The sequence below is a fragment of the Euprymna scolopes genome, chromosome 14 (genome assembly GCF_053919585.1).
Source record: "Euprymna scolopes isolate OS-2025 chromosome 14, ASM5391958v1, whole genome shotgun sequence".
NCBI classification, from domain to species: Eukaryota; Metazoa; Mollusca; class Cephalopoda; order Sepiida; family Sepiolidae; genus Euprymna; species Euprymna scolopes.
This window is the reverse complement of record NC_136495.1, coordinates 158,725,734-158,741,212: the sequence shown is the minus strand read 5'-3', so window position 1 is coordinate 158,741,212 and position 15,479 is coordinate 158,725,734. Positions and strand designations below refer to the sequence as shown.

The 15,479-nt window shown below is 37.0% G+C and overlaps 1 protein-coding gene across 6 annotated transcripts in view; it reads right to left on the bottom strand.

Moving 5' to 3' along the window:
- Positions 1-15,479, bottom strand: part of LOC145293310 (uncharacterized) — a gene marked incomplete at its 3' end in the record, with an annotated part of 166,094 nt that overhangs the window by 69,194 nt on the left and 81,421 nt on the right. For 5 of the 6 annotated variants that reach the window (XM_080139956.1, XM_080139955.1, XM_080139957.1 and 2 more), the window contains 3 exon segments: positions 126-264; positions 5,198-5,246; positions 13,605-13,869. In XM_080139956.1, the coding sequence (XP_079996082.1) occupies positions 126-264; positions 5,198-5,246; positions 13,605-13,753 (337 nt within the window). 6 annotated transcript variants of the gene reach the window in all.

Below are 15,479 nucleotides of genomic sequence, written 5' to 3'. Positions count from 1 at the left end.
CGAGTATTCTAATTAAAATAATCTGATTTTTTTTTTTTTTTTTTTTTTTTGCAAACTGACACAAAATCATTATTATACTAAGGATGTAAATGTCAATTTCTGAATATCTCATTCAAATTGCTTACGTTTTTCTTTGTCTTTGAAATAATTGTGTATACTTGCAACATAAGTAATAATACTTAGTTTGTCTGGAACCGGAAGATCAAACATGTCTTTTGCTTCCAGAAGAGCAGCAATGCCAAGACTTTCAGCAACTGAGAATGCCTGAAAATTTGAAAAGATCAAATGAATTGAAATTCTAAAAGAAAACTATTATCAAAAGTCAGTGAGAATTGGTTCAATTTAAGAGTTAACGTCTTATGACTTGAATTATGATGAAGATGATTTAAAAAATACTTGTTAATTTTAGTTAGTTTAACAGATAATGATACTATCACGGTCTTCAAACTGAAAAAATATGAAATTCAATAGTTAAATTACCACAGAGGTTTTTTGCATTTCATAAACTTACCTTGATTATTATTCATAGTGCTTGAAAAAAGTGTTTATGGCAACAAATGAAATCTTCAACTCTGAGACAGATGGCGGCATACTGAATGTAAGCAATGGACAGTTGCAATCTGGAGGTATCTGGCATCTACCCAGATATTGAACTAATACGTACAAGGCGTGTTTGAATCAATTCCCAATTTAATTATGCCGTTATATTCATTTATTTACGACTGAACTGATTAAGAATCACAAAAAGGTTTTATTTAGCCTCCCCATGAGAGAAAGTTGATGTAATGCTGATCCTTATCTAGCTAGGGTCTCAAGTATACAGCATTGAAGGTCAGAGAAAATGTAGCAAATTTCTTCACATCTCTCTCCAATTTAAAAAAAAAAAGATTTTTAAATCAGTAAAAGTTTCTGGGATCAGATAAAATCTGCACTTCTTATATAAAAGTCGCTTTGTATGTTTTTTTTTTCTTTTTTTTTTTAAACAGTGATCACCACTTATCAAGGCCCGGAAGCCACTCAGGGATAAGGTTTATTGCAAGTACATTACGTTAGTGTGGAGATTTGATGAAGTGTTTACTTAAGGGGGCGGTTCATTAGGAATTTGTTAACATTGGACTTGAATACATCCAAGTTGTAGTCCAGAGGGAAGCAGGCAGACGGAACAGAGTTCCACAGGCGTGCAGTTCTAAGAAAGAAGCTTTGTTCATGGAATCCGCATTTTGATTTAGGCACAGATATAGAGTGGGGGAAATTTTTCACAGTGGATTCAGCTAGACGGGTGTTTTTTGTGAAAGATTGGCGAGGGGGGACCAGAGATTGAAGTTCAGATGAGCACCTGCCATGGAAATAACGATAAAACAAGGATAGGCTCGCAACGTCTCTTCTGTGTGAGAGAGGTTGCAGGGTAGAGAAAAGGGCATCCCCCACTAAGCCACGAAGTCTATTTTGTACTCTGTCAAGGCAGGATAGGCTGTTTTTAGCAGCTCCTGCCCAGATATGGCAACAGTATTCCATCCTTGGACATACCTGGCTTTTATATAGATAGAGAATTGCATCAGTAGTGAGATATCTTCTGGAGCGGTAGAAGGATCCCACCATCTTTCCAGCGACCTTGGCAACAGACTTGATGTACGTGTTCCATTTCAGATCAGGAGTAAAGGTCAAACCCAGAAGCTTGTCAAAACACGGGGCCTCACCCAGACGAGAGCCATCCATCACAATTGATGCCAGCTGGGGATCAGAGCGTTGATGATGTAAGGATAGGAGTTTGGTTTTGGATGCATTAAAGGTAACCAGCCACATCTTCCCCCACTGAACCACGCGCTCGAGATCAGAGGAGAGAGAATCAGAGAGAACTTTGTCATTTACAGCCTTTGATGTGTTGCCGTAGATGGTCGTGTCATCAGCATAGATGTCAACGAATGATTTAAGTATGTGTTAAGGGAGGTCATTGATATAGATCAGGAAGAGAGTTGGGCCCAGGATTGACCCCTGAGGGACTCCAGCATTTATACTGCAGGCCTCCGATTTTTGTCCATCTACCACTACTCTTATGAGCCTATCGGAGAGAAATGATTTAATGATTGAGAAAACATTTCCAGTTATACCGTAGCTGGAAATCTTGTGAAGTAGACCTTTATGCCATACCTTGTCGTAGGCCTTTGATATGTCAAGAGCAATTGCCCTAGAAAGGAAGCCTTTGTCAAGAGATTCACTAATCCTGTGGGATATAACCGTCAGCACATCTGCGCTAGATCTTGCAGAGCGGAAACCATATTGTGTGTCACTAAGAAGGTTATTCCTGCTGAGATGGTTGACTATTTCTCTATTTAATATGGATTCCAGCAACTTACTCATAACACACAAGAGACTTATAGGTCTGTACTGAGAGGGAGATGACTTATCACCTGAATTCTTAAATACAGGGTAAACTGATGAGGTCTTCCAGGGAGTCGGAAAGCACTTTTCCTTAAGGCAGCGCTTAAATAGTTTCGTAAGTATGGGAGCAAGTTCTGGTTGAAGCTTTTTTAACACTATAATTGGGATGCCATCAGGGCCAGTTGCTTTACTGGAATCTAGGTTCTTTATTAGCTTGGCGACCTCATGCACGGATATTTGTATGTTACCTAGCTTGTTCTGTGTTATAGGAGGAAATATGGGGAGTTGATGGCCTTCGTCGCATAGGGTAGAATTAGCTGCAAAGTTCTTTGCAAATAGTTTGGCCTTGTCTGACGCTGACGAGATGAGCTCTGGTCCATTGATAATGGTTGGAATAGAACGCACACTTCTGTTCAGGATCCTATTTGTTATTTGTCAAAACTGGTGGGATCCAAGCCGCTGATCAGCTACCTTGGATTTAACAGACTGGGCATATAGCTCTCTTGCATTTTTTATTACTCTTTTACAGTGGTTGCTGGCAGACCTGAAAGCAGCTTTAGTCTCAGTGCATCTATTATGTTGGTAGCTACGGAAAAAGTGATTTCTGTACGCGATAGCAGCAGCACATTCTGGGGAGAACCATGGCTGGCTGTTAGGTTTTTGTTGGATTTGTTTTAGATGGTATGAATTGGTCTATGCCTACAATTAACCATTCGGTCAGATCTGATACTATAGAGGACACTTCCTTTTTAAACATGGAGTGCAGAGGTAAATCAGATATGAATGTACGGAAGCTATCCCAGTCAGCCATAGAGTATCGGTATGCAGTATGGTGGAGGGGTATGTCTGGGGGCTTCTTACATTTCGTTTTTATCTTAACTGATACGACGGAGTGGTCGGAGGATCCTAGAGAAGAATGAACGGAACATGAACATAGCTCAGGGGAAGTTGAGAGAAAAAGGTCTAAGAGGCTTGCATATTGACCGGGTGTATCGGGCACACAGGTGGGTTCGCGAACAATCTGAGTGAGGTCATAAGCAATGGCAAAATCATGACAAAACCTCCCCTCATCATCTGTCTTATTTGAATGGGTCAGCCATTCCACGTTATGGACGTTGAAGTCACCACAGATGTGGATGTTAGCCGAGGGATGTGAAGACAGTATGTGGTCTATTTTCTCAGATATGCTCTTAAAGATAGTAACTCCGCTGTTGTGGGGCCTATAGAGGGCAAATATAAATGCAGTGGTGTTAGTAAGTGCAACCCTGAAGCACATATAGGGTAAATTATGATCTTCTCTAGAGATATCCCTGCCACACAGGAAGCCATCCTTAATGTAGGCACATATTCCATGCCCATGCTGATCTTGGGGGTCACGCAAGTTCCCTCCTCATAGGTTCCAAAACGACTAAACCTTTCTTTTGCAAATTTTATAAAGGTAATTTATATGTCTGGCAGTGTTCTTAGATATGTTTTCTACAGAAGTTGATTCGATAAGTATCGAAAATAGATGTACAGAATTGTTATTTGACAAGAGATAGATGCAGCAGACATCAAGACGCACTGAGAGAAGAAAAACAAAAATGTTGGATTATCATTCATTGAAACGTGTGTCTGTGTGTGTGTTGGGGGTGGGTACATTAACAATGCTGTCTCATGGAGACATTTCAGGTGGTTACTAATTGTTATATAATAACCTGAAATTGATATTGAGAATTGATTGGCGATCAAATTTCTCTACACACATCTTCCTCCTACAATCTGCATCTCTTATTAGCAACAATAAAGATGCATCATTATATTTTCATATATTAATGACTTCATTCTTTTAAAGCACAACAGGAATGCAACACAAGAACTAAAGAAACGAATATACGACCAAAGAGGAAGGTATTTACCTCTGCAGGAAGTGTGACAAAATTGGGTAAGGTTTTGCAAAAAAAAAATTGTTGAGCAGTCACATCAACATTCTCCTCCGGCAATTAACTGGAAACTAATCTCTTAAAGAGAGAGGGTAAAGCATGGGAAAAAACTGCATAGAACCATATTTCAAACCAACAGAAGCTAGGTCGTTATTTACTAAAGGAGGTGATGTATATCCCAATTAGGGGAGATAACGTCAGGGTTTTTTTTTTCAGGGTGATGTTGACATCCTACATACAATGCCTGGTATTCCCTAAATGGTCACCCATCTGGTACTGATCATGTTCAACATTTCTTCAATTACAGTAATCTAATGAAAACCTGGTCTAACGACACTAATGACTGATGTCCCAAGTTAAAATTCAGTTTGTTCCACAAAATTCACTTTCACTTAAGATGTATGCAACTGTTACATGGTCCCTCCTGTAATCCCCAATGTCTTTCTAGAAAGGATTCTGACTAGAAAAATATCTGGGATATTAATGCCAACAATAGAATTTTCGGATTCATATGATATGATAAACAATTACTAAAAATATGATCCAGACTATTAGACTAATAGTAAAAAAAATTTTTCATCAAAAAATAATTTTTTTAGTTTAATAATTAAACCTAAAAGTTTTTAATTTAATAAGTAAACCCCCTTTTTTTTTTAATTAAACCTAAGGAAATATTAAATTAATAATGAAACCTAAAAAAATATTTAATTAAACCTAAAAATTGTTTTTAATTAAACCTAAAAATGTTTTTAATCAACAAATAAACTACAGCAAGAAATAAGTAAACAATGGTGATCATCATTTTGTGAATTAAATTGATAAAAACATTTGCTAAAATCCAATTAGTAAATGCGTTTATGTTCATGCAATGAAGAGATGAAATCTAAAATACTTACCAACTGATTATTGTCGTAAACATTGTTTTTGGAAAGTGCATCAAAATTGCTAAAAAAAAACAAAAAAAAAAAAAAAACAAAGGATAGAAAAAAAAAAACGTATTACAAAAGGGGAGAATAAGGGATGTGCTAAGAATTTTATTGGAATTTTGTCAATCACACTTTCCCCTATACGCCAATCATATCATCAAAATAAAACTTTTGAACAAACATCAACAGCCTTTTTTTTTTTTTTTTTTTTTTATTCAATTTTCACCCCAAACAAGGCACAGTGCCACTTTGAAGCAGGGGGCTACTATCAGGGACTTAATTAGCGGGGTCATTATGAAGGGAGATGAGTAGAAAGATGTTTGTTAACATTACACTTGAACTTCTGCATATCGTTGCAGTTGGGAAAGCAGAATCCCGGAAGGCAGTTTCAAAGATCCGCAGTTCTGGGGAAGAAACTATTGGAGTAAAAGGCTTTCTTGCACCTAGGGATCTCTACTGTAAAGGGATGAGACTTAGTAGCTTGTCGGGTTTGTCGGGGGTAGTTACGTCGGGGAGCTACAAGTGTTTGCAGTTCGTCAGAGCATTCACCATTGAAGTATTTGTAGAACAGGCAGAGGGATGCAACATCTCGTCGATGGGACAGAGGCTGAAGCCTAGATGACAGTTCAGGACCTATCAGGTTGGCGACTCTCTTTTGAACCCTGTCCAGGAGAGAGAGACAAGAAGCAGATGCACCAGCCCAGATGTGACAACAGTACTCCATACATGGGCGAATAGTTGCCTTATAGAGGTATAGGATACTGTCAGGCGTAAGTAGTTTTCTAGCACGGTAGAGGGAGCCAACCTTCCTTGCAGCAGCCTTGGCAATGCTCTCAATGTATCTATTCCAGTTCATATTCCCTGTAAACGTTAGGCCGAGGAGTTTAAAAGAAGTACTTTCAGGTAATGTGTTCTCGGCCATTGCTATTGGTGGTAGAGAAGGTTTCTTGTAGTTATTGAAGGAAACAAGCTTAGTCTTAGCAGCATTGAATGTGACCAACCATTTTTGTCCCCATTCCACTACGGATTGGAGGTCATCCTCTAGTGTTTCTGCCATTTCCTTGGATATGTGTTCATTTATTTTCCCCTCATATCTGTTATAGAGAGTGGTGTCATCGGCAAATATACCCATCTCTGAAACAATTTTATCAGGGAGGTCATTTATGAATATCAGGAATAATAGAGGTTCAAGGATAGACCCCTGAGGTACTCCCGCATTTATGTCGTATTGTTTGGATGTACGACCGTTGAGGACAACTTGGATTTTTCTATTACTTAAGAAGGATTTAATTACATTATGAATTCTTCCAGTGATTCCATATGATCTAATTTTCCTTAGAAGACCATCGTGCCATACCCTGTCAAAAGCCTTAGATATATCGAGGGCCACCGCTCTACCCTCCCCTGTTTTATCCAATGAGCAGTATATACGTTCAGAAACTACAGTTAAGATATCTGCTGTTGAACGGACTTGCCTGAATCCATATTGTTTGTCAGTCAGGAGTTTAGCAGCTGTTAGGTGCTGGACTAGGGCTTGATTAACTAAGGACTCAAATATTTTGGCAAAAAGCGGGAGAAGGCTAATGGGGCAATAATTTAGTGGGTCAGTTCTTTCACCAGAATTCTTGAAGACTGGTACCACAGAGGCGGTTTTCCAGCAGTCGGGAAAACAAGATTCGTTAAAGCATTTATTGTAAAGTTTGGACAGAACTGGAGCAACCTCGGCAGAGCATTTTTTTAATAGCACAGCCGGGATGAGATCTGGTCCACACGCTTTTGAGGTGTCTAGGTTTTTTATAATAGCATGTACCTGAGAAGGGGTGATTTTCAAATCGTCTAGTGAGGCGTCTGTTCGCAGAGGAAAATCAGGGAGTGAGTGGTGTACCGAGTTCAGTGTGGAGTTTGAGGCAAACCGACTGGCAAGCAGATTTGCCTTGTCAGTTGCCGTGCAAGCAACCTTATGATCGTTTGATAGTGGGGGAATAGTTGACTGTCCATTATTTACTATGCTGTTGTAGATTTTCCAAAAATCCCGGGTTCCTAATTTCTGTGCTTCGATGCATTTTCTGGTGGTTTCAGAGTAATCTGTCTTAGCTGTCTATCACTCTCTTACAATTATTTCTAGCTTCTATAAACTTCTGTTTATTTGAGCTGGACTTATGTCGGTTGAATCTGCGGAATGCATGCTACCTTTGACAAATGGCAGCTGCAGAAGCAGAAGTAAACCATTGGGGGGAGTGGGGCTTGCTATAGAATTTCCGTGCGGGAACATGTGCTTCAATAGCAGTTTTGAACCATTCAGTGGTCTCATTTGCACACTGTTCCGCTGGAAGAGTAAAGATATTTTGCCATGGGGCATCTCTGATGAGCTCCCTGATGGCTTCCCAATCAGCCTTTTTGTAATACCTCTTTGTTTTGAGTAGTGGGTCTTCAGTTTTAGGGCGAGAATTTAGGCTGATTTCTACCATTATCACAGCGTGATCAGCATTCCCGAGTGGGCTGTGGGCATTTGTTGTACAGTCATTGGGAACCGTTGTCAGAAAGAGATCTAGAAGTGAGGTATGTTGATCTTGCTGGTCTGGGAAACGTGTCGGAAATGTAACCAACTGAGATAGGGAATGGGATATAGAGAAGCTATGTGTTGCGCTACCAGCTACGTCTGTGTGATTAGAGAATCCTAGCCAGTTACTGTGGTGGACATTGAAGTCACCAAATACATGTATTTGTGCGCTAGTATCGAGGGAGAGTGCTATATCTATGTTGTCTGAGACTTTGTTTATTAGGGTACAGTCTTGGTTTGAGGGAGAGCGGTAAAGAAAATACAAGTAGCTAATATTGTGTTGCATATTTAGTCTGAAGCACATAAAGGCCTGGTCGTCTGATTCTAGTTTTATTTCTCTAGTCAGAGGGAGGGTGTTACGAATATAGACTCCAAGTCCATGCATATGTCTGTCCGAGTCCTTACGGTAGAGTGGGAGATAACCAGGCATGTTAAAGTGGTTAGAGGGAATGGAGGAGTGAAGGTTAGTTTCACTTAATGCTAAGATATCCGGGGTGTTTACAAGGAGAAATGACTCAACATCATCTTAGTTCTAAGCCTTGCCATCCTATTATACTTTCTCCGCATCAGAGTTCACATCTGTCATCATGTCATCTCATATGGTCTTAGATTTCTTGAACACAAACTGCTTATCTCTCAAATTACCAGTAATTTCACTGCACTTCTTGTGTACCTAGTGTTTATAAATTCCAAAAAATATAGATTTGAAAAAAAAAAAAAAATTTTTTTATTATCATTTCATCCCAAACAATGCACAGAACCACTTAGTCATGAGGAGTTACTACTTGGGTCCAGACTTTCTGAGATACTATGTGAGTTGAGCAGCAAGATAGTTGTTCACATTACACTTGAATTTCTGCATGTCAGTACAGTCAGTGAAGCAGGAGCCCAGCAGCAGTCTGAAGGAAAAAGTTATTCGAGTAGAAGGCATCAAGAGATTTCTACAGTGTAGGGGTGGGATTTTGCTGCTTGTCGGTTTATTGAGGGTATTGTCATTGAGGGGGTACTAATGCTTATTCGTCAGAGCACTTGTTATTGAAATACTAGTAAAACAAGCACAAGGATGTCATCTTTGGGTGATGGGACAGATGCTGGAGTTTAGTTGAGAATCTATTAGGTTGGCGACTTTTTTTTTTTTTTTAACTGTCTAGGAGAGAGCACTAGTGGCAGATGCACTAACCCAGATGTGGCAACAATACTCCATGCATGAGCAAACCGTGGCCTTGTAGATATACATGATACTCTCAGGTGTGAGTAGTCTTTTAGCATGATAGAGAGAACCCACCTTCCTTGCAGCAGCCGTGGCAATTGCCTCAATGTTGCTTGTGAATGTTAACCCTAGGAGTTTGAGGGAATTGAGTTACACTTAACTTTATACAAACTGAGCAGGAGAATGTTTCTCTTTTGGAGGGCTTTACATTATTATTCTCAGAACTTTCCGTAATATTCCTTTTTTTTCTTTCTTTTTTTTTTTTTTTACACAGTGATCACCACTTATCAAAGCCCGGAAGCCACTCAGGGATAAAGGGTTATTGCAAGTACATTACGTTAGTGTGGAGATTTGATGAAGTGTTTACTTAAGGGGGCGGTTCATTAGGAATTTGTTAACGTTGGACTTGAAGACATCCAAGTTGTAGTCCAGTGGGAAGCAGGCAGACGGAACAGAGTTCCACAGGCGTGCAGTTCTAAGAAAGAAGATTTGTTCATGGAATCCTCGAAATCTTTAAGTTATAAAGTAGGTCTTACGATTCACAAACAAATCCAAAACAATCAAAATACGGCATCTCTTTTAGACAAATCATATGGAACTTTCTGGACAATGCTTGATCAATCTTCAAACACTTATGAGCTTAGTTTGCGCAAAACCCTAACCAAACATCTGTTGGCACTGTGAAAAGCTTAATTCCAGATCCAAAAAAGCAAAATTCAAGTTTTTCTTATTAAGATACTCCTTATTGCATTTGTGGTATTTTGTCGAGGTATGAAACTACACTGCACTTAATTCATGATTATGTGACTTATTTCCGGCTCAATTATTCTTTCAACCCCTTTTAGGACCTGATCCATCAACTATAAATCTCTGTAATAACCGCTTTTAATATCTACTTGGAGATCAGAAAAGCATTTGAATGGAGCACATGTCACAAATTGTGATCAAAGTTAAAAGTTAGACTCTTTATTGGCACTATTAAAACAGTCCTACTGCATAATGCGGAAACAAGAATCCTAACAAAGGCATTGAAGAAATTAGATGGATACTATACAGATGCTCAGGATAGCTTGCAATATATCTAGGAAGAGCAACACCAACTATACGGAGATTTATCTCCAGTATCATTGTTCCGTTTGTTTGTGGCTAGCATTCCATTGATATTTTAAATGCACTTCTCTCCAACAATATGCATATTTGTCTTTCCTCATCTTTAGCTGTCCTGGATAGCAACAGAAAAAGATGCAACTAGTACGGCATTGTATGTGGCATAATGAAGAGGAAACCAGCAAATCTAACGCCCAAAAGTATCCTGTACCTCTATAAGGCCACCATTCGCCCATGTATGAAGTATTGTCATATTTGGGCTGGTGCATCTGCTACTAGTCTCTCACTCCTAGACAAAGTTAAAAAGAGAGCTGCCAACCTGATAGGTCCTGAACTTTCATCTAAGCTTCAGCCTCTGTCCCATCGATGAAATGTTGCATCCTTCTGCCTGTTCTACAAGTATTTTAATGGTGAATGCTCTGACAAACTGCAAGCACTTGTGCCCCCATGAAGTAAATACCCTCGACACACCTGACAAGCAGCTAAATCCCACCCCTACACAGTAGAGATCTCTAGATGTAAGAGCTTTCTACTCCAGTAGTTTCTTTCTCAGAACCGTTACCTTGGAATTCCCTTCCGGGTCCCTGCTTCCCCAACTGTACAGACATGCAGAAGTTCAAGTGTAACATGAACCGACATCTTGCTGCCCAACTCCCTACATAGTATCCCAGTAGCTCATGTCCCTGATAGTAGCCTCCTACATCAAAGTGGCAATGTACCTTGTTTGGGGTGAAAATGTAATAAAAAAAATAAAAAAAATAAAAAAAAAAGAAATCTGTTCTCTAGATGCCTTCAACTGGTTACCTCAATTGAAGAAGTGTCATATTCATCGACACAGGATTCGAGAGCATGCAGAAATTGCAACCAATCATGCAAGATAGAGAGTGCTGAAGGAGCCGTGTTGATTCTATGGTGAAGACGGTAGAAATGAGATGATAATTTGTGAACTGCTAGAAGAGCGGATCAGTTCTACCCTTCCCACAGTTCACTCCCCTTCATGTTACTCACAGCTTTCCACAGAATTTCTTTTTCAGTTCTCATAGCTGAACCCAAAAACTGTTTGTACAACTTCTAGATTTTCTTAGTGGCATGACCCTTAGTGTTCTTTCATAATAGCATTTCCAAGCATCCATCTTGTCCCGTTTGTTTGTGGCTAGCATTCCATTGATATTTTAAATGCACTTCTCTCCAACAATATCCATATTTGTCTTTTGTGATCTTTAGCTGTCCTGGATATTTCATCCCTTTGTATCATATCTGGAAATCTAGCTTGTGCAGCCTCCATCGTAACCTTGTAAACTGCTCTTCTCACAGTCCTCTTTATCACCCGATATATATATATATATATATATATATATATATATATATACGTATTCACTAAACCTTTTCTCCATTCACATCCTTTCTTCGATTCACTCACTCATCTTTAACTCAAAGCTATTGTGTCACAAAGTCTAAAGAATATAATGAAGATGAGTTGATCACAACATACTTTGCATCAATAGTCGTAACGTCAAAATTAAAGATGGTGAACAAAGCAGTTCTGTAAAAATGAATAGGATCGTGAAGGAAAAAAACAAAACTAATATTTCATAGAAATAAAAGGCAAATTTCTTTTCATAGAAATCACTCCAGACATAGCATGAAGCCATTTGATGTAAGGATCTAATAAGAACAAAAGACGATTACCACAAAGATAGGAGATGCCTGTTGGCCTTAATCTAGAAAAAAATGAGGAAAAGAGATCCATAATTCTGCAGGTTTTGGAAAACAATTTTATAATTGTTCTGAAAACCATTTAAAATTTCATTTTTTTGATTTCTTGGAACAAACAAGACTTATCGTTTGTATTTACTTGTCTCCCCACGAGGGCAGAGTTAGACACAAGGTCGATTTTTAATGTGGGGAAAATCCTGCTCCCAAAAAGGGGCACACTGGATAGAAACAAAAATTTAAATTGTCCCAGTCATGAAGGATTTCTCCTCCACTGACCGAGAGTAGAAGAGGTGTAGCATCAGAACAGATGCTACACTGTGATCTTGTTAGTGAGATGTAAAGGGTTACTAAAATTTATGAATGTGAAGCATAGGATTGAAAAGTGCCATCTCCATAACAATGGAAAATTTTTATTATGTTCTCGAATTTTATGCTGCTTTGTCATAACCATTATGTTTTGCTTATGCAACGTAATTTATTTTTTTATGTTCAAATTAATTTTTTAAATCATTTCAAAGTCATTTGGATTATTCAAACTACTGTTCGCGTCTTGAACATTACTTGTGCGACATTTATGCTGATGTAAACTCTGACCATCATCCATCGGAGGTAGCATGTTCTCATTCTGTCAGCCATGACCAGGTAGAAGTCTTGAGTCACAATTATTCTTGAATTGTAAGCCAGGTTTAATTTTAGAAGAGTTCTTGATGGGTAGCTATTCTAGACGAGTCCTGGATATGAAGAATATTCATGGGCAGCTGGTCTGTACAGGTTCCAGACTTTTTAATTTTGCAGCCAAAGAGCAAAAGATATTTCTCGTGTCGACACAAAAAAATTATGTGCTGGAATGCTCAAAGATTAAATATTTTTATGGAGTAATTTTAGTCTCTGATTTGGTTGATAAGAGAATGTGAATTAATTTGATTCATCAGTTTCTATCGGCAGCGTTTATAAATAGAATCTCTCAACTTTCAGGGAGAATACCCGATTATTAATCAAAAATATTACAACAATTATATTCTTCGTATTGTCCATACTGAGGATTGAACCTTCGACCTTCAGAAAGATTACAGAGTTTAATAAGATACACCCGGAGAAGTGCAGCGGTTACAGCGTCGAAAACATTGTGCAAATAAAACAAAAAAAAAAAAAAAAAGATGAGAACAGTAGTCAAACTAATCTCTATAATCCTCACCTCAAAAATTCATAAACTTTAAAGTCAACATAATTTTTTTTTTTATCTGTCACCAATACATAGGTATATTGTCTTTACAAAAAATTAAATATCGATTACTTTCTCTCTCTCTCTCTATATATATATATATATATATATATATATATATATATATTTTACTAGGGCTAAGACAACAGCATATTCTTTCCATCGTTTTGACTCTTGAGTATATATCCAACACAGACACAATCAACCGAGAACCACATCAGTCTATATAAAAACATGTAAGATATCAATGGATATATACTTGAGAATAAAAACAAAAGAATATGCTGTTATCATAGTCTAAGTGATTACACACAGAAATAGGTAAAATGGATTCGAAGTCAAATTTTGCTTTTGTTGAAAAAGAGTTCATATCTTTCTTAAAAAAAATAGATTTACATATATAGTTTGTAGGAATAAACCTATCAACAACAAACTTTGAAATAAAACCAACTTTATTTTATATACTAGATATATATTTCACTTTATGGCGATCTGACAATTGTGATTATTTCTTACCAAATTTCTCATATTAGTATAGATATACAATTTGAAAGAAACTTACATGAGATCAGGCCGGAACCTGTGTATGAGAGCGCAAAAAGCTAATCCATCCTTCCAAGAGCTGCTCATATTTGTGATGTTGACATCTTTATAACCATCGACAATGGCTTTGCACCATTGCTGGAGAGCACGGATTTTTGAATGGGACATTCTTTACAAGTTGCAAAGTTTGTTGTTTTTTAAATAATCAAAAATGATAACTTCGTCTCTTCACAATGGATTTCTGCCAATTACTTTCAAAGTTGCATTTTGGAGAAATTCAGCAGCTGGAAAAAAAGAAATATAAAATAATTTTAACTTCAAAAGATTTTTTTGAAAAGAAACAAACATTTCAGCAGAAAATAATCAAGAATCGTACAAATAATAAGATTGTGCAGAGGGCACACATTTCCACCAAGGTTAAAATAACACATTGTCGAATAAGGTAAACAGAGTTCAATCATTAAGTCTTTTCTCCAAATTTTCATATCAAAGACAATAAGATCAAATTCAAAAGTTTTGTGCGTTGTTGTCAAGAACTCAACCTAATTAGACAAAAACACAAAAAACTTTTATGTATGTACCAATCACGGAACAAAAATGTCATATTCCAAAAATCATATAAAGTGATCAAGTATTATTTTTATATAGAAAACACTTTCATAATTTGTAACAATTTTCATAGTAAATCGTAGCCATTACAATACTGATTTTTATCTCGGTAGTTCGAATTAAGTTGTCTGTATTTATTGAAGATAGCAAAGCGAAACATCCTTGGTTCCTCATTAAATTTGATTTTCTTAAAAAAAATAAATAAATACTTGATTAACTTGCTTGATTTTTGGAATATGAGATTTTCATTCCATGATGGATACAAAGATTTTTCGGTATTTTTGTTTTTAAATTAATTGAATTATGAACAAGACTCGTTGCATGCAAATGTATTGAAATGTTGAAAATTTCTGAAAACAGAAAACAAGAGTTTTTGGATTTTCAGGAAATTCCTCGAAAACTTACAAGGAAAATTAGACCTGCCAAATTTAATAATGGCTTTTTAAATAGAAAATGAAAATAAAATGTAACTTTTTTCATTTAATTTAAGCAAACATTCAGTACCCATTGTGTAAAATATTTAATTTGTATGTTAATAATAAGGTCAATAAAATTAAGACAATTCTTTTCTATTTACATTTTTTGTACAATTAATTTTTTTTAAAGAAAACTTTTGTTATCCTTTTGCTTAATTGAGACTTCTTATCAGGTTCTAACTCTCTTATATCCAGATTAATTATATTAATCAATTTATTTTATTGAATATGTATCGCTGAAAAGCACGGGTGCTTAAGCACTTATTGTACAGAAAATAAATATTGTATTCATATGCTAATAATAAGGTCACTAAAACTAAGACAATACTTTTCTATTTACAACATTTTTTGTACAATTTGAGTGTTTTAAAAAAACTTTTATGTTTTCCTTTCGCTTAACTATCCAGTTTTACATCGCTCCCTTTTTCTCTCTCTCACACATACACGTAACTATTTCTCGCGTACGTAATGAAAACAGAGGGAGTAGGAGTGTTGAAATCTATGAGAGTGAAAGTGAGGTGTTTTCTTTCACCGCCGCTGTTTCTATTAATAATGAGTGTTGGTTTTTAAAAGGGAGAAGTTTTTTTGAAACTGCGACAGACTTTACGAAGTTGAATGTTTTTAGCCGTTAAAAAAAAAAAAAAAACTACGGTTGATTTTATAAAATTATTTATTTATAATGACATGAATTAAAGATTTCTCGCGTACGTAACGAAAACAGAGGGAGTAGGAGTGTTGAAATCTATTAGAGGGAAAGTGAGAGGTGTTTTCTTTCACCGCCGCTGTTTCTATTAATAATGAGTGTTGTT